The sequence below is a fragment of the Moschus berezovskii genome, chromosome 18, assembly GCF_049115385.1.
Source record: "Moschus berezovskii isolate FMDL1 chromosome 18, NW_MosBer_1.0, whole genome shotgun sequence".
In the NCBI taxonomy this organism is placed as follows: Eukaryota; Metazoa; Chordata; class Mammalia; order Artiodactyla; family Moschidae; genus Moschus; species Moschus berezovskii.
Window position 1 is genome coordinate 73124614 of NC_142477.1, and position 26275 is coordinate 73150888.

Below are 26275 nucleotides of genomic sequence, written 5' to 3' on the forward strand. Positions count from 1 at the left end.
GCAAACCCTCAACAGATGGAGGCTCTTTCACTGTATTTTTTAATTAGTCCAAGTTTCTTAGCTGGGCCTAAAGGGCATCCATCACCCCACCAGCCCTGTCTCCTTCCTGGATTCTTCAAGTTCTTTGGATGTCTAGTCCTGGAGAGAACACCCTCCCTTGAAGTGTTCATCACACCACTGCATCTAATAGACTGGCTGTGCACTGCATCTTGGGCATCTGCCCTGGCTTGAATCCTGCTTGACCACCCACTTCATCTCTCTGTTCTTGGGTCTCCTCAGAGGCTAACTGCCGGCGATCACAGCACTGACTGGAGGACTAAATGAGGTAATACATAAAAAGCAGCAAGCACAATGTAGTAATGTAGTACACGGTAAGAATGCAATTCACATGACTGCTCTTACTGTGGTACTGATATCTCTGAAGCACCTCCCTTGTGCCAGCCGCTTTGTACTAAGTGCTGTATATGCATCATTCTAACGTAACTCTCACAACAACCCTATGAGGTAGAATTATCCACATCTTACAGATAAGGAGACAGGCACAGAGAGACTCATGACTTGCCCAGCCCAAATGGAATTGCTAGGTCAAAGGAGAGATGCATTTTAAAATTTGGATACATGCTACCGAATTGCTTTTCATAGGCTTTATCAATTTACACTCCCATGAGCAATGCAGTACTAATGCCTGCTTTCTCACAGCCTTGTACATATGGTGTCTTTACAAACACTAGGATTTTTGCCAATCTAAGTGAAAAGTGCCATCTTTTAATTTTTATTTCTCTTATCATGAACTGAAAACTGTTTTTTACTATCTGCTCATTTTTCTATTACCTATCAGCTCCCAGAACTATTTATATACTAGGAGGATTTGCCCCGAGAGATTAACTTTATCTTAGTCAATAGAATTTTGACTTGGCTTATGGTATCTGGGGCCTTAAAGAAGTTTTAATTTTTTTGCATTTAGATCTTTACCCATTTTGAACTATGTGTTGGCTTATGGTGTGAAATATAGAGCCAAGTTTACCTCCTCCAGAGGATTACCCAGTTGTTCCATCACTATTTTCTGAACAATCCGTCTATTTCTCAGTGGTTTCAGATGCTGTATTTACCATATAAATTCTTACATCTGAATTTACTTCTATACTTTCCATTATATTCTCTTGACCTATTCATTCATGCACCAAAATGACAGCTTGACTATTACAGTTTAAGGTGCTTTAATGTTAGGATCAGGCACCCCATTTTTTTCTCCGTGAGAACTTTAGTTTTAATTGTATTGGTATGTCTCATTGGGATGGCACTAAATTGTTACTTTAACTTAGTAAGACTGACAGCTTTATGCCATTGACTGCTCCTGTTTAACAACTTGGTCTATCTTTCCATGTGTTCAAGTCTTCTTCTGTGTCCTTCGTAGTATTTTAATGTTTTCCATAGAGCTTGAACATTTTCTGTTAAGTTCACTCTTGGCAACATCTTAAGGTTAAAACTCTTAAAAGAAACTGAGGTTGATGTTTTTCAAGTCACTCAAACATTCTGGATTCTCAAATAGAAGCTCCCTATTCAAGACAGTGAAGAAACCCAAAGTCTACACGTAGTAGATGGGCCCATGTGATGATCTTGGGCCCCTTTTCCCATCACGCTTCTTGCTGGAAATTCCTCTGCAACCAACGGTGGCCAACTGCATCTCCATGAGGCAGTTACAGAAGGAAACACAGCTCTTTTCTCCATGCTCCAACACACTCCCTTCTAATAAAAAAGATTCAATTCTAAGCCCTTTAGCTAGAGACCATCTTTGAAGGACAGGTATACAATTTGGTGACCTGCACTCCCCATCACCGACTACTGCCAATGCTGTTTTGTTCTCATCACCTTTACCTACGAATCCTGAGACTAGCTTTTGGCTACTATATCTACTAGGTTTTGGCTTTAATTCTTTCTGGTTTTCGAATCTTAAGCCCACTGTCTGTCTCCTACATAGAAAACCATCCAAACACTGCCTGTAACTTGGCCTGGTCGCTTACAGGAGAGTATGCGTGGCCTCTTGAGTGCTGCAAGCAGACTGCCATTTGACTTAAGAGTTCTGTACCATCCAAGTTGGATCTGGGGTGACTCCACACCAGTCTAGTCTAGGTCTAGTCTGACACTTCTGTAAAATGGACATGATCATCTACCTAACTGGGTCACAGAAAGCAGCAGGTGACTTCCCTGATGTAAAAGCACCTAGCAGGGCCTTAACAAATGCCACCCTAGCCTTTCAGGGATTTCTAATGCTTTCTTCCTATTCTGAACTTTCCGGCTTGGACATGAAAGTAATTCCCAACTAATGTTTTTCTCTCTAAGGTGTTCTCCTGGTTCTGAAATCAGCGTCAGCAAGGAGGGACAGCTAAACCACACATCTCACTGCATGCTACCCACAAGGTTCGGTCTCCTAAGGGCTCTACTTGAAGGGCTCACCTCACCCAGCTCCTTCAAATTCCCAGACCTCGACAGAGGCTCCTGTGAGGTTACGTCCTCAAGCAGAACCAGTCCACGAGAGGCCATGTCCACTCTGCTTCCTGACTGCCTCACTGTCACTCAGATGAAGCAAAAAGGGCTTCTTCAAGGGACCAGGGATATCATGAACACGGCCTGTCAATTCTCTTAGCATCCCCCACTGGATGTGGTACCAGTGTCCTTGCAGTAATGTCCTCTGTAGTGATGTGCCTAGAACCCTTTGCGTGTGTAAAGCTCTTGTGTTGTTCTGTGGTCCTGTTCAGACCACGTGGCCTCCCTCAGCAAACTGAATATTCCTGGAAGTCTCTTTAATTTCCTCCCAGCCAGTACCTAGCAAAAGTCTTCAGAGTAACAGATAAACGAATGTTTGTTGCCTGAAGGCACATTGCCGCAGTGAGGTTCACTCAGGTCCACTGATTTAATGGTTCTATGTACATGCCCAGCCAAGCTTAAGAGATTTACTGAGAATTATGAAACACACATACAAAAGCTTAAGTCAGGCAAGACTCAAAAGACTTAATTTCCCTCAGAGAACTCACCCGGCCAAAGAATCAAGAAGAAATAAGGATAAACTAAACTATGTTCTAAACTATAAAGAATGTGTTTCTGTCAATAAATAATACTGTGTGGTAGCAAAATTAAACTAGCATGTTGAAAAATCAGTTCTAAGTGTTAAAAAATGTTAGCTTTTTGTAAATTACACCAAGAGAGGGGCCATGCTATCAAGAGTTCACTGCTGTCTCTAGTTCAGAATTTTGTTGCAGTGACTTACTTTGAAGGGTAGATGGTCACCTCAGACAGCAACAGAAAAGCAGTGGGAAAAGGAAGGATGAAAACACGAGGCAAACAATTGAAAACCTTTTCTTTTCAGCTTTTTTTATTTTAAATTACAAAGGATGTTGCATACACTGATGAATCTGTATCTGACTAGAAGTGCTGAGGGGCTGGAAGGTGACAGAAAACAAAGGCAACGATTGTATTGCCTTTTCTTCTGAAAAGAAAAACTGCACAACTATTAACCAACATTTAATAGAATAATTTTTAAACAGCTCATGCGTCAACACGATAAAATTCTTTCTAGACAACAGACAAGACTGAATCCAATAAAAAGTTTCATAGCTCCAGTTGGCGGGGAGGGAAACAAAACTACAGAATATTCATGATAGCGTTACAAACAGGATCCTACGCGCTATGCCAAAGAGGTCGCCACATTGTATGAACAAATGCTTTGAATTCTTGCCCTTCCGCTCTTCTCTTGTGACTTCTTATGTGCGGTCAGCCCTAGTATCACTGTTAACCACAAATGCTAAGTTATAGGACAAATCCTAGGGAAAGAAGGTTAAAAAAAAGCAGGCAGTGGAATACAGTGTCATAAAAATGTGATGAAAAGGCAGATACAGTACACACATATACATTTCTGTTATTTGGTTCTGAAAAAAACAAAGGGCGAAGGGCAAGAGACAGTAATCAGTCCCGCTCACATCCACCCAGGATTTAATTAACTACACAATTGTGTTTACATTGTTATGAAAGAGGCAAACCTAGTTCACCCAAACTTGGCACATTGAAATACCCAACTCTGATGTTCCTCACTAGTCACCAAGTCGTCAATTCCAAAATACTGTTCGGAAGTAGTTTTAAGGTTTTGTTCCCTCACCACTACCCCCAAATCTCTCTTTTCTAAAGGAAAATGGCAATTTGGCATAATTCAGTTCCTAGGTGTAATTTCTACGATTTCAGTCAGTTTACTCAGCACGAGGATTATGCTTCAACACATAACCCCACTTGCCTACGGAAGTGTAAAACTGTCAGTAGTACATTGTCATCATCTTCCCCAACATGCTTATTCCTTAAAACGAAACAACCATTCCTACAGTTGACATTCATGGTTACATCCCAATGTGTTTGAAATATTAAAAAAACATGGAGTCATCTTCTCATAATGCCCTTATTAAGATTACAAAGATTACAAAAGAATCCACAAGTATTACGGCACTGTGTGAGACTTATTTGTCATGATCTGAGGGAAGAACAAGACTGCAGTTCTGTGCAAAGTTGTGGAAATGGCCTCAGTTCCATGGGAAATGGTATTCCACAATAGACTTCACTAGAAGGATAATTGAAACCTTTAACACTGAAAGCATAATTCAATGCATTCTCAAAATTCAAGTTTCAAGATTTGGAGAGATGCTAACATTCTGTTACATAATTAACTAGAAAATACTTGAACAGCATTTTAGGAAGACTATATAAAGAAAGGGAACATAAGTTTGTGTTAATTCCTGCTGAAGGCAACTTGAATTCGTTTCTTAGAAAGTTAACTAAATCTTAGCAGCTAAAATATTTTTAAATGTATGGAATAAAGAAAAGCACATCCATTCTTGACATTTTGGTGAATAAACTAACAGCTTTATTAATGAAGGCAAACATCAGATAATTGTATGAATATTATATATAAAAAAAGAAATCCAAACTAACAGCATTGTATTTCAAAAGTACTGTACTTCTGTTTCTTTTAAAGAGACTTGTCATCTGTTTTATAAAACAAACAAAATGAGTACTCTTTTCCTAAAAAATTCTGGAAAAATGAAATGGTCAATTTCAAGCTGATGAACTGAACACACCTTTCTTTAAATGCAGACTATTGCTAAGCAGCAAATAAAGTCAAGCATCAGAAAGAAGATGTATGACAAATTCATGAAAGTTAGGAAAAAGGGATGTAGTGAAATTACTGCTAATCTTCCCCCTCATATTCAAAGACCTCAAAACTGGTCTTTCATACAAATACAAAACAACAACAAAGAGGGGGAATTTAAAACCATACTCATCTGAAATCCTTCATGATGTTTTTATAATAGTTCTGATTCTCTTACCAAAAAGTTCAAAGTGAAAGATTTAGGAAGTGAAAGGGAATGAAGATGTTTTGTTTTAAATGTACAAGTAAGGCACAATATAAAGCCACATCATAATCTGTCATGAAGGATATAGGAAAGGACAAGAATCATACATGGTACAGTAGAACAAGCAATCATACTGACTGAAAAAGTGTGGCACCTAATTCAAAACTCAGACAAGATCTTAACAAGAACAACTGGACAGCATGCTTTCATATGGAGACAAACTCTATAAAGAATCCAGTGTATCTGAAACGAGGAAGAACATTTTTTGTTTTTTTTAAATCATAGTAGTACTAGAGTCAAAGTTTATAATTGCTTTGGGAACAATGGGTTTATTTGAGGTGAATTCACAATGCTTTCACTTAACGTAAGATTCTGGACTTCATTATGAGCTATCTGTATACCATGAATGAACACAGAAAACCTTTAGAGAGCTCTTCTCTAATGATCTTCACCCAAAAATACATGCCACAATTTTCAAAAACAGAACATGTACAATTGTTGGGGTTTTTACGTTACCCTTATAAGATTTGTTTGTGTGATACACTAAACGTATATATTTTAATGACAATAGAGGAAGCAGATTATTACTGGCATTAAAGTACAACCATTTCTAGACGGTTTTAAATGCCACAGAGTCCCCTGGTTAAAATGTAAAGCTGCACAGCTTGCCTATGTCATCTTTATGATAAAGTTAAAACAGCAAGAGGATTTAACTTTCACTCTACATTTTACTGCCAGGTTTTTATTTAGATCAAGTATCGCTGCAGCATTCTGACCAGCCCAGATTTAGCAGCAAATGGCAGGAATCATATAAAATGCAATTTTTTTTAACAAAGTGCTTTTTCTAAGATATACATACATATATAAATAGGTAGGTACAAAATAAAGTGTCAACATTAAAAAGCTCAACTATTTAAAAGCTTTTAACTATTTAACTTAAGTAGTACATATAAAACACTGAAATGCAAGGATATGGAATCTACTAAACAGATTCAAAGTCTTTTTTTTGAAATGCAAGACCAAAAAATCAAATTCTGGTTTGCAGACAAGAAAAAGGTATAAAAAACCAGAATTCCTAACAGAGCAGCTAGAAAGGGGCAATTTTATAAACCTCATCAGCTGAGTCTCAACCACGAAGTGATTTTCACCTGATTGCAAAACTGCCATATTTTGGAACATATTTCAATTTCCCAGACACACTCTGTCAAAACTTCATATACCTCCAAGATACAAACCTGTGCTTTGCCTTCTCCCACCTAAAAATGAAAAACATTGACCAATAAACTTACATTCTATTAAACCATTAGATCTGCGCTTATCTGTTTAGTGTGAATGCACTAACCACGTACATTTCCACCAAGCACACAGGGTAATCTTGTACATCACAGTTCAGCTAAGGTGTTAGGACAATCCTTCTTGGAGATTCTTCTTCATAATGTCAAAGAGGCATGAAAGCAACATCGCTCGGTTGTTACTGTGCGTTTTAGAACCAAACCTTTATAAGCTATAGCTTCATGTGCTATCACTTACAAATGGGAGAGGGTGGTGGGCAGGAAGAAAATAAGAAGAAACACACTGTATAGACAAGATATAATTAAAAATAAATTCTCCAAGGGATATGGAGAAGTAGTTGGAGAAATAGATATTTTCCCAGCAGCTAGGTCTGAAGTTTTTGGTATTTTTTTTCTGGCTAAATAGGATTTTTTTTTTTAAGTTAGAATTTTTAAGTTACCAGTTTTCAGAGTTCAAAACACAAAATCTGAAAATAAAACAGTGAGAGAGACAGGATGGAAAGATTTGTAGGGAAGGTTTATAATGCTGCCTTGACATAAGAAATTTCTCATCAAGAGGTAAAGCTTTAACATAGTTAAAACACTGACTAATGAAGCTGTTTTGTGTGAACAAAAAGAGCACCTAAAAACTAAATGTGTTAATATTTCTCAGTTCTAGAAACTATAGAAGAAGAATAAGTCACATGTTAAGTTTGAAGAAGCTAGTCTGAAAATACCTGTACAAAAATATAAAAATCTATAAATTTTTTTGTTTTTGTTTTAAGCTTGTGTTGATCTTTGAAAATATTACATGCACAATAATACATCAATTGGAAAAGTGGCAACTAAAGAATTAGATATTTTTAGCTTTTTTCTTTCTTTACATATATATACATAATACAATAAAAATAATCTGTATTTTGGTTGTTTGGTGGAAGTATACTACAACAAGCTAAATAAACTTTTTAATTTTCAAGGTCAAAAACTATTTTACCAATAGCTTACTAAAATGAAATATATTAAAATTTCCTACAATAAGTGCAGAAATAAAAAGACTTACAGACACCTAAATGGCCACCAACTTATCTACTATGGAAGCGAACTAGAGGAACAGCAAAATAATATCTGTGTGTGTGGATGCTCCTTCTGTAGATAATTGGACCCAAACAGAAATAAAATTCACAGTTCAGTAAGATCCCTAACCCTGACCTTTTCGTTTTTTTTTTCTCCTTTTTTTTTCATACATTCATACAGTATCATGTAAGCTGTGCAAAACTTTACTTAGACTGGCAGTTTGCCATATCAGTTGCATTTGTCTTTGGTACAAAAAATAAAACAATCGCAATAATGTGCAAGTATTTGTCTTCTTCCGGTCAAGTACCGAAATATGAGTTTTCTAGAGCCATCTTTTTTTTTTGTTTGTTTTTTGTTTTGTTTTTTATACAATACACAGACTCTGTGGCATATATCTACATTTCAACATAGTCCTATATACATTCAAAAATTTTGAAAAAGAGTTGGAACAAAAAAACATTTAAACCCCATAATTTTTCCACCTATATATCTTGTTTTTTTTCCTCATTAGGGTTTTCATCATACAAAATATTACCAGTTTTATAGTTTCCCCAAAATACAAGGCACAAAGAATATGCTTTTTTTTCTTACTTGCACAGACATTATATATATATATTTATATATATATTTATATATACCATATAGAGCTCGGAAAATGAACATCTAATATGGCACATGGGCATGAGTGCTGGGTTGTGCCATGTACAAGTGAGCGTAACAGTTGTGGAAAATTAGAACAAAAAGCAATAATTCTAAAAACAATCAAAACTGACTGTTTAAAAAAATGCTTCCTCAATTTTTTTGTGTGTGGTTCAGAGCATAAACCTGCCACAATATTTGGCATTTACTATCATCTTCACTCTTTCAAAGTGTCTTGCTTTAACAGATTTTGTAACCTGTATCTAAACATCTATTTAAATGTATGATCTTCAACTCTGATGCCAGTAGCAGTTTTAACCATGGTTTATGCTCTGAAAAATGCAATAATCAAGTATTTTGGATCATGCTTCACTTATGCTACTTAGTTCTTAAAACAATGTAACCTAATTGTAAATGTTTACATAATGCTAAACTGACATGCAAAACAGAATGAAAATTTACAATGAATAACATGACAAACACAGACATTTCTGACCAGTGGTCCAATGAAGCTGATTACACTTTTGATGTTGGTATCCTTAGTCCTACAAGGCCTCCAGTGGGATTGCCTTCTGCAGTCTTCTCTAACACTTGGTTAACAAATTCTGAGGTTTGCCCAGCAACTGGGAGACCTGAAGAGAAGAGTAAAAGACACACTTAGACATATCTGAAGGTAAGGAACAGGAAAATCTGAGGGTCAGGAGTGGCCCTCAGCTTGATACGAGTCCTAGATGAGTGCTTGCTGCTGCAGTCCAGAAAATAATTCTACCCACAGTAACTAGTGCCCACAAGACCAGCAGGGTCAAACCAAGAACAGTCTAAACCCAAACCCCAAGCCTGCCAACGTGTCTTTTTCCTGTTCTCTCACAGCCAGTCTCTTCCAACTGCTTCAACTTCACTACATCTCATGGATGGACTTCACCCATGTGACCAAAAATACATATCTACAGGATGTTTTCAGTCATTTTTTTTATACGGATTTGATCAATTTTATGTGCATTTTTCTTCATTTTAAAGGTAAGTGGATAAAAAAAAAAATAAAGGTAAGTGGATAAATAAGCAAACTTGGAAGAGGAAAGAAAGGTGGGAGATACTGCATGTATGTTGGTTTTTTTCATCTTCCTCATCCTCTATGACTGAGGTTGAAGATATCTGATTTATTGATTTTCAATAACAGAGGCATATGTGTTTTAAAATGTAATAAAAATAAGCAATTAAAAGGAGATGGAAGCAGAAAAATCTGTTTAGTAACTGCTTATAAGAAGTCAATATACTGTAAAAGAGTACTGACACCACTTTAACCATGTGCTCAAATTCACTGGGACCAATAACTGGACAAACTGATATTGTGTGTTTCTTCAAGACTTTTTTTTTTTTGATGTGGACCATTTTTAGCTCCCTAACCAGGGAGAGAATCCACACCACCTGCATTGGAAGGCCAAGTCTTAACCACGGGACCATATATGTTTCTTGATTGACATAATGAGAAGGATATAACCTACAATGTATTCTTGCCAAGAAAATTTAACTGTATCTGATCATGGGGAAACAAATGAATTCAGATGTTGGGACATTTTACAAGATCAACTACCTGGATTTTTTTATGGAAAGAAAAAAGACTAGGAGACTGATTTAGATTAAAGGAGGACAACAACAACAAAATACTAATGCAACTCATGATCCTTAATTGGATCAAAAACAAACAAAAAAGTTATAAAGGACATTACTGAGAAAACTGGGGAAATTTAAATATGAACTCCACACAGATGTTATAGTGATGATGAACCAGGAAGTGACAGTAGTATCGTGTCTAGGTAAGAAAGTGTCCCATTCTTGAGGAACCCATGTTGAAGTAGTATAGTAGTTAGGGATGAATAATCACGTTTGTAAGTTAACTTCAAATATTTAGGGAAAAATGTAAATGGAGGCAGAACTAAAGCAAATGCAGCAAAAATATTAAATATTAACACTGGTTAATCTAGCTGAATGATGTGCAAATGTTCACTGCACTATTTATTTCTACTTTTCTTGCAGGACTGATATTTTAAACGAAAAGTTGAGAAAAAAATTAAGTACACATTATAATTAAAAAGTGAGCTTGCAAGACAAAAATGCAGAAGTAGAAAATAATCAGAGGACAAAATAAAACTATAATAATACGGATGACAACAGAATATGAATAGTATGAATGACAACAGAAAGCAAGAAAGTCATATGAACAATCCTAACAGATCTTTTGATGACAGAAGTTAAAACCAAACATGTATCAATAAATAAAAATGAGTGAAACACATCCATTAAAGAAGAGCTCCAGGGGACTCCCTTGGCAGTCAAGTGGTTAAGAATCCACCTTGTAATGCAGGGGACATGGGTCTGATCCCTCATCCAAAAGCTAGGATCCCACATGCTATGGGGCATGTCAGTGTCCCACAGCTGCTGAGCCTGTGCTGTAGAGCCCACACACTGCAGTCACGGAAGCCACGCCTAGAACCCACACCCTGCAGCAAGAGAAGTCACCACAGTGAGAAGCCCAGGCGCCACAACTAGAGAGCAGCCCCTGCCTGCCGCAACTGGAGAGAGCCCACGCACAGCAACGAGGAGCTCAAGCACTGCAGTGCAGACCCAGGGCAGCCAAAAATAAATTTTTAAAAGAGAAAGAAAAACTCCTGACTGATTAACAAAGAAAAGCCAAACTATAAGTTATATATAAAAATCTAGGAGTGAATTTATGGTATTAAAATCAAAATGAAGTCTACATTTTAATCTAATTAAGACCTTTTAAAAAGAGATCTCATAGAAAGCATTGCAGAAAGACTGAAAATTAAAGGATAGGCAAAAAAGACAATTCTCAAAATGAGAGAAAATAATTACAAATGAAGCAACTGACAAAGGATTAATCTCCAAAATATACAAGCAGCTGATGTAGCTCATGATCAGAAAAACAAACAAACCAATCAAAAAATGGGCAGAAGACCTAAACAGACATTTCTCCAAAGAAGACTAGATGGCTAATAAACACATGAAAAAATGCTTAACCTCACTTGTTTGTTAGAGATGCAAATCAAAACTACAATGAAGTATCACCTCACACCAATCAGAATGGTCATCATCAAAAAATCTACAAACAATAAATTCTGGAAAGGATGTGGAGAAAAAGGAATTTTCTTGCACTGCTGGTGGGACTGTAAATTGATACAGCCACTATGGAGAACAGTGTGGCGATTTCTTGAAAAACTACAAATAAAACTGCCATATGACCCAGCAATCTCACTACTGGGCATATACCCTGAGAAAACCACAATTCTAAAAGACACCTAGATGTCCACTGACAGATGAATGGATAAAGAAGTAATCGTACATATATACAATGGAATATTACTCAGCCATAAAAATCTGAGTCAATCCTGGGGAGGTGAATGAACCTAGAGCCTGTTATACTGAGTGAAGTCAAAACGAGAAAGACAATATCATATATTAATGCATATATTAATATATGGAATCCAGAAAAACGGTACTGATAAACCTATTTGCAGGGCAGCAATAAAGATGCAGATATAGAGAACAGACTTGTGGACACAGCAGGGGAAGGAGAAGGTGGGATGAACTGAGAAAGAGGCATTGAAACATATATTACCACATGTGACACAGACAGCCAGTGCGAATGTGCTGTAGCTGCAGGGAGCTTACCCAGCTCCGTGACAACCTGGAATGATGGGGTGGGATGGGGGACAGAAGGGAGACTCAAGAAGTAGTGGACGTATGCACACCTACTGCTGATTCATGCTGACGTATGGCAGAAACCAACATAACACTGTAAAGCAACTCTCTTCCAATTAAAAAAAACTAACATGGAGGTTTAAAAACTCTTTTCTATATATGTAAATTTCTGGATATCCCGGTATGTTTATGTAATTGTTTCATCTGAAATTCTGTTTTTCCTTTATCTTGTCCTAATCAAAGAACAAATTATAATTTGATTTCCTCAATAAAATCTTACCAAAAAAAGGTAGGCAAAGGGTTACCAAGCAAATATAAATATTAAGAAAGTTGTATTCATGACTGTAGTATTAGACAAGATTGAATTCAGGAAAAAAGCTATAAACAAAACCAAAAAAATATACGTTCTTGAAGATAAAGTCATCTATAATGAAGGGGATGTAACATACAGAATGGTGACCATAGTTAATAATACTGTCTCGCATATTTGAAAGTAGGTAGGAGAAAGGATCTTAAAAGGCCTCATCACAAGAAAAAAATATCTTGTTAACTATGCATACTGACGGATGTTAACTGGACTTATTGTGGTGATCGTTTTGTAATATATATCAATATCAAACCAGTACATTATACACCTGAAACAGAAAATGTCAATCACATCTCAAAATATTAGAAGCAAAATGAAAAAATTAATTCCTGAAGTTAAAACTAAAAGGAATGTAACAGCTGCAAATAAATACAACAGATAACGCATCTGAGAAAACAGCAGTGAAAAAGGAAAGAATTTTAAAATTAGAGATGAAGAGATCTTCTTAAATTTGAGAAAAAGTGAATATACCTCAGAAAATACTGAAGACAGGAAAAGATCCAATCCACAAATAGTAAGTGTCCCCAAAGAAGAAAACCATAGCTAGGGGACAAATTAAATATTAAAAGATCTGAAGTTATTTACTGAAAGAGCACAGAGTGTATATGAGACTACCGACCTAAAATGACCAACTCCAAGACAGTCTAGTAAAGTTACTATGATTTAAATAAAAAGAAAAAAAATCCTGTTGACATCTGGGCAAAAACAGCAAATGACATAAGGGGAAAAAAATCAAACAATTATTAGCTTTTCAAAAGCAACATCTTATGCCAGAATAAAAATGGAGAAACGTATTTAAAATACTCAAGGCAGGAAAATGTGAGTAAAGGACTATCTGGTAAAATTGATAATCAGGGATAAAGGGAAAAGCACAAAGTTATCAATACATAAACCTTTAAATCAAAAAATAAAAAGGCAGGAAGAATTGTTTTCTTACAAAACATTAAATTCCTCTCTCTACCAAACATAGGAAGACTATATAGAAATAAAAGTCTTTTAGTGAAAAAAACTCAAATGTTTACAATGTAATATGGTAACATCAACAACTACTACTGAGCATTGAGAATTTGTGCTCAGCAGCATGCTCAGTGCTTTATATGTACTCCTTCCATTCAATCCACACAGCTGTCCACAGTTTATAGACAAATAAAATCAGGTTGAGGTAAGTGAAGTTACTTCCCCATGGTCCTCAGGTAATAAGCTGCAGGGTCAGGACCTGAATCTAGAACTGATTTCAAATACTCTCATTTTAACCATTATGCTAAATGAGCTTTTGTGTTTTTAAAACATATCTTAATTTCTGCATATGACCAGTGCATACTGCTAGGGCCAAAGAGAAACCACTAGTATTTCTGTGTGTGTGTGTGTCTAAAAAGATAGGGAACAAGGCATGCAGAACCTAAAGTATCAAAATAATAAAAATGTTTCAAGAATGAAGATAATTGTTCAGTGGAATCAAATGTTACATAGAATGTCAAGAAAGATAAATCCTCAAGGAAGTCTATTGGACAAGGCACTTAGTGGGCCACTTGTGAATTATACAGATATATCTTAAACTATCTAGAGATGAGTGTCAGATGACAAGGCCAAGTTATATGGGTCATCACTTACAACTAGAAGAACTTATTTCTGCTAGTGCAAGCACTTGCAACTAGCAGAACTTATTTCTACTCCTAGTCCCCCCACTTGTAAGTCAGTTACACTCGTAGAAAGTTACTAACTACCTTGTTGGGCTTCCAATTCCTTATCTGTAAAAACCAGGATAATAATACCTCCTTCACAGAACTGTGGAAGTAAATGACTAAACAACCTTAATAGTCAGATACTGGATCACAGTAAGTACCATACAAATGAGAGCTGTTTACCCCTTTCTAGACTAACAAATTCTTTTTTCTTGTCTCTTAAATCTCTTTCATTTCATATCTTCTCCGTTGGCCTGCAAACATGAAAGTTGTCAAATTTCATGAAATCTTTGGGTTAAAATCTATATGCAGTGCTAACTTTACTAATGATTCCCAATTGCCCTTCAGAAACACCAGTATATTTTACATTCATTATGAACACAATGCTGACAAGAGAAACTAATAAATCATTTCAAAAACCATGAGAAACTTACTAAGTACATGGAAGTATTCAATGTGCATTTATTTTCAATGAAAGAAAATGTAATTATTTTAGCAGCAGATTTGGTATACAGGAATATTTCTGTATAAACAGAAATAAAATATTCTTGCTCACTCCACTCCCTCTAAGAATCTTAATTTCTTCATAGCAATTATCACAATATTACACAATATTATTATTATTATTTCTGGTTTTCTGTTTATTCTTTATGCTCCATTTTTAGATTGCAAGCTTTTTAAGAAGAGTAGCAACAAAGTCTTTGCTTAATCCCTGTGTTCCCCAACATCTGGCACATAGTAAGGCACTGAAAAAATTTTGTGGAATGAGTGAATTTATAATAACTGGGTATCAGAAAAGCTGTCTTAAATTCTAAGATATTTACAATTGAATTTTTTTAATAATAGTGTTTGGCACTCTAAATTCAGGTAATTAATTAATGATTGAAAAGTAAACTTTAATTCAAGTGAACGGATTCAGTACACAGTCAGCATTCTGGGGAAAAATGAACTGGAAGAAAATTTTCAGCTAAGTGAAATTTACTACTATACCGAACAAGGTAAGAACCAGTTTTTAAGAGTCAATCTTAGAAAAAACACTGTTAAACAAAGAACCAATTTTATGACGCTCCAGCGTTTTCCCAGATTGTGTTTGCTGTGATGCCCTTGGGATGCTACTGATTATAGGTTGATCTGATTTGCTCCTATGGCAGCTAAGCTCTTGGTTCTCTAGGGTTTGAATGTCTTCTGTCTACTTTAGCTACCTCTACCCTCCCTGTCAGGTATCACTCTGCCTGACTTCTGTTTGGCCGCCTCTCTGTTTCTCCCTATGTGGCACAATCTGTTCAGGGATGGAAAACCAGATAAGCAAGTTTGTTAGAATCCCGTGAAAGAGTAAAACAAGTAGGTAAGAACCTCTACTAAAGTATATACTGCAGGCTTGACAAGGTCAAGGACCTTTATTTTCCCCAAACAAGGTTAAAGTTGCTAGAAGTTTATCCCTCCCAAGTGTTAAAATAGTTGAGTGATGAAGTCTAAATAATAAGTTATGGTTACCAGCAGGACATGTTTATGAATGCTAAATCTTCTCGTAAAGGAAAGTAACTACAATGAGAGCACTTGAGTTTTTCCTTAAAAGAATTTTTACTGTTCCCTTGAATCTCATACCTTACACTGAATGTTATTATTTGTTATTAATTTATCCAGTATTCTTCTTACCGAGAGTATCTTTAATGAGGATTTCAAGCTTCTGTCCCATGTTGGGTCCTCTCTCCTCTCTTGGATTCTGTACTCGGTTTACAATCTCTTGCTTGATGGAGTTGATTACAAACAATAAATTATCTGTAAGACAGAACAGGACACTTGGAACATGTCACTAACATGGAAAAATTTACTTTTAATTGTGTAATAACAGATCATTAAAAATGAAGAACATATAAGAAAACATTAGGCAGTGATGGGTTGCAAGCTTTCTTATCCAAAGAGATTAATTTCAAATGATGTGCCACTTTTGATAACAGGCTGCAGACATGCATCAGTCTTCACTGTTCTATAAGCAATTTGTCCTACTTGTCTTCACAGCTTTAAGACCTATGACAGTGTCTGATACTGACTCAGAGTTTTAGTAAATGTTTATTAAATAAATCATAGCTCTTTAAAGACAAAGCTTTAAAAACAAAATTCTCTGCCTTTAAGAAGCTTTAAAAAAAGAGCAAAGTTAACCAAAAGTAAATAAGGAGGAAAATAATAAAGATAAGAAGAGAAATCAATGAAACAGAACACACACAACAGAGAAAGTTAACAAAGTCTAAAGCTGGTTCTTTGAAAATATCAACAAAATTGGTACTGACTCCCACCCTAATCCCCATCCCCAGCTAGACTGCTCCAATACCTACAGTTAGAATGAAAAAGGGGTTATCACTTTAAAACAGAGCCATTAAAAGGATAATAAGAAAATGCTATGCTAACAAATTGAAAAACTTGGATGAAATGGACAAATTTATTGAAAATGTTACTTAACATGAAGAAAAGGAATATCTGAACAGCCCATTTCTAACAAAGGAATTGAATTTATCCAAAAATACTCCTAAAAGAAAACTCAGAGGGTTTTAATGTAAAATTCTATCAAATATACAATGAAGAAATAAAAGCACTCTTATCAAACTTTTTCAAGAAAGAGGAAGAAAGATCATGACTGAATTCATTCTATAAGGTAGTGTCCTCAAATACCAAAGCCTGACAAAGACATTACAAAAAAAGAAAATTAACAGACCAATATCCCTTTTGAATATAGACCTAAAAATCCTTGATAAAATATTAGCAACAGACTCCAACTTAAAATATCAGACTAGAATCCTGAAAATATTTGCAATAGACTAAGGAAAAAGGAAAATACATCATAACCAAATACAGTTTATTCTAAGAATGCGAGGTTGGTTTAATAAAAAATTAGTTAATATCATTCACCATATTAACAGGGGAATATGTGATATATTACCAGAATAAAGGAGAACAATGACTGCTCCAATAAATGCAATTTAAAAATAAAAGAAATGACAGTATTCCCTATCTATTCAGGAAAAATGAAACTAGGAAAACAAAGAAACTTAAACAATTGAGGGCATCTCAACTACCAAAAAACCTACAGCCAACATCAACTTAAAAGTCAAAGTTTTCCTTGCAAACAAGGCAGTCACCACTTCTATTCAAAAGTCCTAAACACAGAAATAAGGCAAAGAATAGAATTAAAAGGCACAGAAACCAAAAGGAGGAAATAAAGCCATCTATTTGCAGGTGACAACTACTTATACAGAAAATTCCAGGGCATCTACACACCTACTATTGGAACCAATAAATTTAGCAAGAAAATACGGCAGGAGTAATACACGGAATTCTTTGGCGGCCCACTGGTTAAGAATCTGCCTGTCAATGCAGGGTATATGCGTTTGATCCCTGGTCCAGGATGATCCCATATGCCTCAGAGCAACTAAGCACAAGGGCCACAACTACTGAGCCCACGTGTTGCAACTACTGAAACCTGAGTGCCCTAGAACCCATGGTCTACAACAAGATAATCCATTGAAGCGAGAAGCCCGTGCACTGTAACGAAGAGTAGCCCCCACTCACCACAACTAGAGAAAAGCCCAGGCAGAACAATATAGATCCAGCGCAGCCAAAAAATAAATGTTAAAAAGGGTATAAAACAAAATTTCATTTTACATGTTAGCAACAAAGAATCTGAAATTTCAATAATGAGTCCATTTACAATAACATCAAAAATATAAAATATTCAGGAATAAATCTAACAAAAGATGTTCAAGTACTGTACATTGAAAACTATAAAACAAGTCAGAGAGAAATTAAAGAAGACAACCGGATGGAAAGAGATCCAAAGTTCATGGACTGGAAGCCTCCATTTTGTTAAGATGATAATTCTCTCCAAATTGATCTACAGATTAAAGCAATTCCAATCAAAATTTCAGAAGACTTCTTTTATAAAAAGTGATAAACTGGCTTCAAAATTGAAAATGGTCGTGCAAAGGACCTAGAAGAGCCAAAACAACTTTGAAAGAAAAGAACAAAGTTGGAAGACCAACAAGGACGAACACTACCAAGACTTTTATGATCTACTATAAAACTACAGTAAGATACTGCATATTCACATAAAGATAGACAAACAGCTCAATGGAACAGAATACAGAGTCCAGAGGTAGATCCATACATATAGGATCAACTGATTTAACGAAGGTGAAAAAAAAAAAATCAATGGAAAAAGGAAGTCCTTTCAAAGAATGGTGCTTGATCAACTGGCTATTTGTGGGGGGAAAAAATGACTGTAAAATCTAAAACTATATAAATCCTAGGAGAAAATATACACAAAAGTACAGTTTTGAAGTTGGCAAACTTTCTAATTAGAACACAAAAATATAAAATGAAAGACTAACACATCAGACTTCATCAAAATTAAAAATTTTTGCTCTTTGGAAGATGTCAGTGAGAAAACAAAAAGGCAATCCAAAGATTAGTATAAAATATTTTCAACATATATATCAGATGAAGAACCTGTATCTACAATAAAGAACTTTTAGAAGACAAAACTTTTAAATGGCAAAATATTTAAACAGACACTTCACCCACATACACACAAACAAAATATATAAACAGCCAATAGATGTTCAACATCATAAATTAATAAAATACAAATTAAGACCACAATGATATACTGCCACATATCCATTAGGGTGGTTAAAAGAAGACTGACCTTACCAAGTGTTAGCAAGAATATGGACCAACTAGAATCCGCCTATACTGTTTTTGAGACTGTAAAATGGTATAGCCACTTTGGAAAACAGCTTGGCAGTTTTTTATAAAGTTACTCACAGATATTTAACCAAGAGAGATTAAAACATATGTCCACCCAAACACCTCCACAGGAATATTCATAGAAGCTCTATAGGCATATGTCTGTAGCAGTTATAGCAATAGCAAACAATCTTAAATATTCACCAACAAGTGAACGGATAAACTGCAGTATATCTAATACAATGGAATACCACTCAGCAAATAAAACCATTGAACTATTGATATAGATGGAGAAATGTTTAAATAAATATGCAGAATGAAAGTAGCCAGGCAAAAGAGAAGAATGTATGGTAGGATTCCATTAATATAAAATTTTAGAAAATGTACACTAATTTACAGTGACAGAAGCAGATTGTGGTTACTCAGAGATAGGAAGAGAGAGAGGACTAGCTTACAAAGGGGCACTAGAAAACTTTTGGAGGTGATCAGAATGTTCACTATCCTGACTGATTTCACATGTATGTACGTATGTCCAAAGTAACCATATAATAGTCTTTAAATACGTGGAGCTATTTTACTTTAGTTATACCTCAATAAAGTTGCGGGGTGGTTGGGAGGAACACACCTCCAGTTTCAACACATGGAAGTCCTATGGTCTGAAATAAATCTTTACTACTTCAGACATTGCTTTGAAATCAATGATTTGTTATTCCTTATCTTGTAATACTTAGAAGAAACCAATATAGACTAATACTGAAGAGGGAAATCAGAAATAACTGGTAGGGGGAGGGGAAGTAATTTAAAATTACATGCAGGGACAATATATTAAAAAATGTGTCACTAAACAAGGAAAGCACAGCTGACTCCCTAAACCACATGAAACAAGAAATTTATGCTTGTTTCTCAAACAAACGAGAGAAAACCATTAGCTCAAATATAAATAAGGACATTTACATGCAGGCTGGACTGATGAGAAGCAAAAAGCTTCCTCATCCTCAATAGGTAGAGTAAATCAGCTCACTGTTTAAAAGTGAGAAGAGTGCTAAAAACTGAAACAGCAGAACAGCTCTTCCCAACCTGGGCAGTGTCCATGCCAGAACACTGGGGGCAGTGGGGACAGAGGTGAAGGGCTCTACCATCAAAAACTTCTAGGTGAGGAGATAAAAGAATCTGGCTCAGAAAGTGAGGACCAACCTCAAATTTGTCAGTCAGTCAGTCGCTCAGTTGTGTCAGACTCTTTCATGACTCCATGAACTGTAGCCTGCCAGGCTGCTCTGTCCATGGGATTCTCCAGGCAAGAATACTTAAGAGGGTAGCCATTCCCTTCTCCAGGGGATCTTCCCAACCCAGAGACAGAACCTGGGTCACCTGCATTGCAGGCGGATTCTTTACCATCTGAGCCATCAGGGAAGCCCGAAGTCTCTTAAGAGATCCCTTCTGTTCTGATTTCATGATCATCCAAGAATCTTCCAAAATTTTAACCTTACATAGCTTGTCTAGGGATAAACTATGTTAATCAGGATGAAGGTCCACTCCTCTTAGTAGCTTTACTTCTCATTCTGAGTCAACAAATCTACATTTGACTCACAGAGTTCCTATGAGCCTTGGTAGAAGGAATCAAGAGGAGGAAAAGGTACAGCAGCATAGGACAGGATGAGGACGACAGTAGTGGGCCCTGAAGCTAGTCCTTGGAACAGTGCTAGCTGATGACAAATTAAAATAGGTAAGGACAATACAGTACATTTTTCATAAACCTAACTTTAGTCTGAGATTATGCCTCTCTTAATTTTCTAACACTAAAATATTTCTCCCTGTATGTAATTCTAGATATTCTTTTTAATGTCGCATGTGGCAAAATATAAAGTTGGCAGCCCTATGGTTCCCAAGTCCCAAAATTTGTTTCCAATGTCACTGATTTTAGAAACCATTGGGTCAATAGGTAATGGATAAAAGTGTTTCACAAAGCAGTAACAGTGACTCCCAGATATTTAGAGGAATCAAGGACACTATTCCCTTGAGAGATATATGTATGTTCCATGGGAAGAACTTGCAAACCACATGTAATCTGGCAGAAACCAACAAAATATTGTAAAGCAATTATCCTTCAATTAAAAATAAATAAATTTAATTATAAAAAAATATACATGTGGCAAACTACACAGAGGTAGCAACTACTACATTGCTTCTGACATGTCTTCTAAACCAAGTCAAGGTTGCTCTTCTCGAGACTGGAAAAGAAGCTTGTAAGACAGATGTGGAAGAGAAAAATGAATGAGAAGGTCCTTTTCCTCTGTGCTGACTAATTGAGAAGAAAATGTACCCAGAGATAAGTTTTTTTCCTACATGAAAATATCTACAGGCCATAAGTTAGCTTTGGAAATAAGAAAAATTAAAGGCCATCAAAACCTCAATTTGAAATAGAGGAACACATTCAGAAATATACATATTCCTGGCCCTTAACCAATTTCCCAATTGTTCCCCACCCCAGAACACAGAAAATGTGTGTTCATGGGCCTACACATACATATATACAAGCACAAAAATATATGGCCATACAGATGTATATGATTATGGACAAATTTATTAACTGAACAACACACAGTTATATGCCAACATGCATCTAGAGAAAAAGAGACCCTGAAGGATTCCAGTGACCTACCACATCTCCCTGTATTGTGAGTCAGCTGGGTTCTATTATAAAATGAAAAATGAATGCCCGTGACATTGCAATAATTATATATATAATTTAGTTAAGTTCAGTTGCTCAGTCGTGTCCAATTCTTTGCGACCCCATGGACTGCAGCATGCCGGGCATCCCTGTCCATCACCAACTCCCGGAGTTTACTCAAACTCATGTCCATTGAGTTGGTGATGCCATCCAACCATCTCATCCTCTGTTGTCCCCTTCTCCTCTAGCCTTCAGTCTTTCCCAGAATCAGGGTCTTTTCAAATGAGTCAGCTCTTCACATCAGGTGGCCAAAGTATTGGAGTTTCAGCTTCAGCTTCAGTCCTTCCAATGAACATTCAGGACTGATTTCCTTTAGGATGGACTGGTTGGATCAGCTTGCAGTCCAAGGGACTCTGAAGAGTCTTCTCCAACACCACAGTGCAAAAGCATCAATTCTTCGGCACTCAGCTTTCTTTATTAGTCCAACTCTCACATCCATACATGACTACTAGAAAAACCATAGCCTTGACTAGATGGACCTTTGTTGGCAAAGTAACGTCTCTGCTTTTTAATATGCTAAGTTGGTCTAACTCTTCTTCCAAGGAGTAAGCGTCTTTTAATTTCATGGCTGCACTCACCATTTGCAGTGATTTTGGAGCCCCCCAAAATAAAGTCTGCCACTGTTTCCACTGTTTCTCCATCTATTTGCCATGAAGTGATGTGACTGGACGTCATGATCTTTGTTTTCTCAATGTTGAGCCTTAAGTATATATGTATGTACAGAGTTCAAAGTCGAAATGCTTTAAAAGCAAGAATAGGAAAATGGATAGGAAAATAGGAAAATGGATAGATCTTTATTCCAATAACCAACTGTTGTTTTACCTAATTTGTTTACCTTGATTAGAGCTCTTGTGTGGCCATTAATAAACAAAACCATGAGTTCTTTTCACAAGTTGTAAACATCACGGTTGGGAATCCTCTCTCTATCCTCACAAATGGAAACAAGATAATCAAGGCAGTGGATTAAGAAACTGCACAACACTTAGACTTCCCAAGTGGCTCAGTGGTAAACAATCCACTTGTCAAGGCAGGAGACCCGGGTTCAATCCCTTGGTCAGGAAGGTCTCCTAGAGAAGGAAATGGCAACCCACTCCAGTATTCTTGCCTGGAGAATCCCAAGGACAGAGAAGCCTGAGGGTTACAGTCTGTGGGGTCGCAAAGAGCTGGACACGACTTAGTGACTAAGCACACACGCATGCACAACACTTACTGAGCACTTATGTGCCAGACATCATGCTGGAGTTAAGAAAATCTCTGGAAACAAATAATAATCAATCATTTAGCCACTGTTCCACTTTCAGATACAACTTAGCCCAACAGCTAAATGACAGTGAAGAGGATAATTTTAGAGGCAAAGGAACATGAGCTCTTATGACACAAGGCATAAGGAAGAGTAACCAAGCAAGGGGGAGGGAAGGGTGGTCCTTATTATATAAGATCAAAAGCAGAGCTTCCCCACCCTCTAGTTCACTATAAAAGGGTTCCAAGTGTGTGAGATAATGATTCGCTTTCCCTGGTGGCTCAGCTGGTAAAGAATCTGCCTGCAATGCAGGAGACCTGGGTTCGATCCTTCAGTTAGGAAGATAACCTGGAGAAGGGAACAGCTACCCACTCCAGTATTCTGGCCTGGAGAATTCCATGGACTATAGTCCATGGGATTGCAAAGAGTTGGACACAACTGAACGATTTTCACTTTCACTTTCAACCCACAGTGACCTCCTCCCATGAGCAGCCTACTCTGTTATACTCCAGGATGCCTTAGAGATGACAGTTTTCTGCATGTGCCAGGATGTGAAAAATCAGGAAGCACTGATCTAAACCAATGGATCCCAAATAAGTACTAGAATGGCTACATAAGAGTAATCTTGGGTTACACTAAAAATACGGATTTTTGGGTTCTACTTGCATAGATTATAGTTCAGAGAATCTGGGGAGAAGTCTAGAAATCTGTAGTTTAAAATGTACACACAGATGATTCTAATGAGCAATCACATTTGTAAAACACATTTCCAAACTATCAACTCAAAGGTTAAAATATACATTAGTCAATAAAACTGGCTAACTTCGCACACAACTATAAAATTGAAGTCAGAGATTACCATGGTCACAAGAAGAGATCTGGCTTGGTGAGCCACAGACAGACACTAAGAGAAGAACATGAATAAATAAGAATACAGCTTACTGAATGGATGAACAAAAAACGAGACCGGCCTGGACTTCCCTGGAGGGACAGTAGACAAGAATCTACCTGCTAGTACAGGTAGTACAGGTTTGATCTCTGGTACAGGAAGATTCCATATGCTGCAGGGCAACTAAAGCCCGTGCACAACTACTGAGCCCAAGCTCTGGGGGCTGTGTGTCTCAACTACGGAGCCCACAGGCTGCAACTGCAGAAGCCCGAGTACCTACAGCCTAAGCTCCAGAACAAGAGAGAGCCCGCGGCAGCAACCAACACCCAGTGCTACCAAAAACAAAGCAGTAAATCAAAGAGGCTGGCCGAAAGCTGGGCAGAATACAGGGAGAGCAAATAACAAAACCGAAAATAATAAGGAGAGAGCAGTCAGCAAGGCAAATGGAAATTAATCAAATTTGTGTAAGTGTAGGCTTACCATATTCTGTGTTGAGGCCCCATAATTTCACTTTATTAGCTTCATACTGCGCTTTTTTCTTTAACCGACAAGCCCTGGGAAAGGAAGGAGCAATTACTTCACTTGTTTTTTTAAAGTGAACATTCCGAATATCCTTTTTGCTGCTGTCATTCTCTAATAGCAACCAAAAAAAAATCACTGTCTCCTCATGTTTACATCAAGGGCCTCAATTACCCAAAACATACAATGTAATCATTTATCCAAACTTGTTTCTTAAAATTTCACTATTCAAAAAATAAAGCTATGGCTAATATATCAAAATAAACAGAAAGTGACAATCAAGTGTTGTAGAAGATGTGAAGTAAGTGGAACCCTCATATGTTGCTTGAGGGAATGTAGAACAGTACACACAGCTACTTTGGAAAATAGTAAATATTTTTTTAATTTACTTCATTACTTTGGAAACAGCCACTTTGGCATTTTCTTATAAAGTTAAACACACTAGGTATTTACCCAGAGAAATGAAAATGTATGTTCACATAAACACCTGGAAGTAAATGTGTGTATGTGCTCAGCTGCTCTGTTGTGTCCAACTCTGAGACGCCATGGACTGTAGCCTGCCAGGCTCCTCTGTCCATGGGATTTTCAGGCAAGAATACCACAGTAGGTTTTCATTTCCTCCTCCTGGGGATCTTTCCAACCCAGGGATTGAACCTGCGTCTTCTGCACTAGCAAACAGATTCTTTACCACTAAGCCACCTGAGAAACTCAAGTAAATGTTTATGGTGACTTTATTCATAACTGCCAAAAATTAGAAACCACTCAACTATCCTTCACCTGGTGAATAGATACACTGGAGTATTAATATATCACTTCAAAGGACTATTACCATCAATAAAGAGTATCAAACTGTTACTCCACACAACATGGATGAATTTCAAATTCACCCTGTGTGAAATCAAAGCCAGACTCAAAGGCTGCATAGAATGATTCCATCTGTAGTCTAGAAAAGGCACAACTGTAGGAACAGAAAACAGATCGGGGGTTGGGAGGAGTCAAGGTGAGAGGAGTTCACTTTTACAAAGAGGCAAAGGAAATTTTTTAAAATGATAACAACGTTCAGTATCTTGATTATGGTTGTGTTTACATAATTGGATTTGTTTGCCCAAAACTCACAGAAGAATACACTAAAAGGGAAGACAGGTAAATTATACCTCAACAAAAAATCCCTGACTTGTTGCAAAACAAACAAAAAATAAAGCTATGATAAAATTTTTCATTTTTATACAATATAAGGCCCTTGAGTTCACTCACTTCTCCCCTTTAAAAACTTACTCCATGAAGCATAAGTACCATCATTTATTTTCAAAGGAAAAATTATAATACTCTCATTGTACTATTTATAAATGGATATTTCTGAAAAAATGGCTGAAGGCCATCTCCTCTATGAAAACTCACTGAATTCTAACCTCACCGCCCAGACTTCAACTACATGAGAGAACATGATTAGCATTTACCTGGAAGCCAGCTTATTTTTCTCCTTCCTTGACCTTGGCCGGGCTGTTAAGGGAAGCTCACTGACTGGAGTCAGATCACTAATCACTTTATTCAGTTTCCGCAGTTCATTGCCTATCTGGAGTAGTTTTTTAGGATTTGGAGTCAGGTCTTCCACATCTGTTCTCCGAGACTTCTTTACTGCATATTTTCCTATAGGTGATTTAAAAGAAGTTTAAGTGAGATCATTTTATTTAACAAGAGATACATTTTCTATAGAGATTTAAAAATCCATCTCTCTCTTCCCTTTTCTTTTTCAGCATACGAACAATCTACGGAAGGAGGGCTGGACTCCTCTCCTTCCCATCGTTTGACATCAAGAAATAGGGGGAATATGGCACAACTCTGTCCTTTTCCCAACCCTTCTCCATCTTAAGGTTTGTAGCCCCACTATGACAGATTCTTAATTATCTGCATGGAAGTAATAATAAAACCTCAGGACAATAGTACAAGCTCATATGCACATAAAAATCAGGGCTAGGATATAGCATATGGTCAGGAACAAATTTGGAAATTTTACCC

At 36.7% G+C, this 26275-nt stretch overlaps 1 protein-coding gene across 3 annotated transcripts in view; it reads right to left on the minus strand.

The window, feature by feature from the left end:
- Nucleotides 1-26275, minus strand: part of CREBRF (CREB3 regulatory factor) — a 66312-nt gene that overhangs the window by 850 nt on the left and 39187 nt on the right. For 2 of the 3 annotated variants that reach the window (XM_088827762.1, XM_088827764.1), the window contains exons 6-9: nt 25717-25906; nt 24221-24294; nt 15800-15922; nt 3353-9009 (exon numbers count right to left, since the gene is read on the minus strand). In XM_088827762.1, the coding sequence (XP_088683888.1) occupies nt 8894-9009; nt 15800-15922; nt 24221-24294; nt 25717-25906 (503 nt within the window). In that variant the 3' untranslated portion in view covers nt 3353-8893. Of the gene's footprint in view, nt 1-3352; nt 9010-15799; nt 15923-24220; nt 24295-25716; nt 25907-26275 lie in introns of those variants that run through there. The other variant, XM_088827763.1, reaches the window with a different exon arrangement.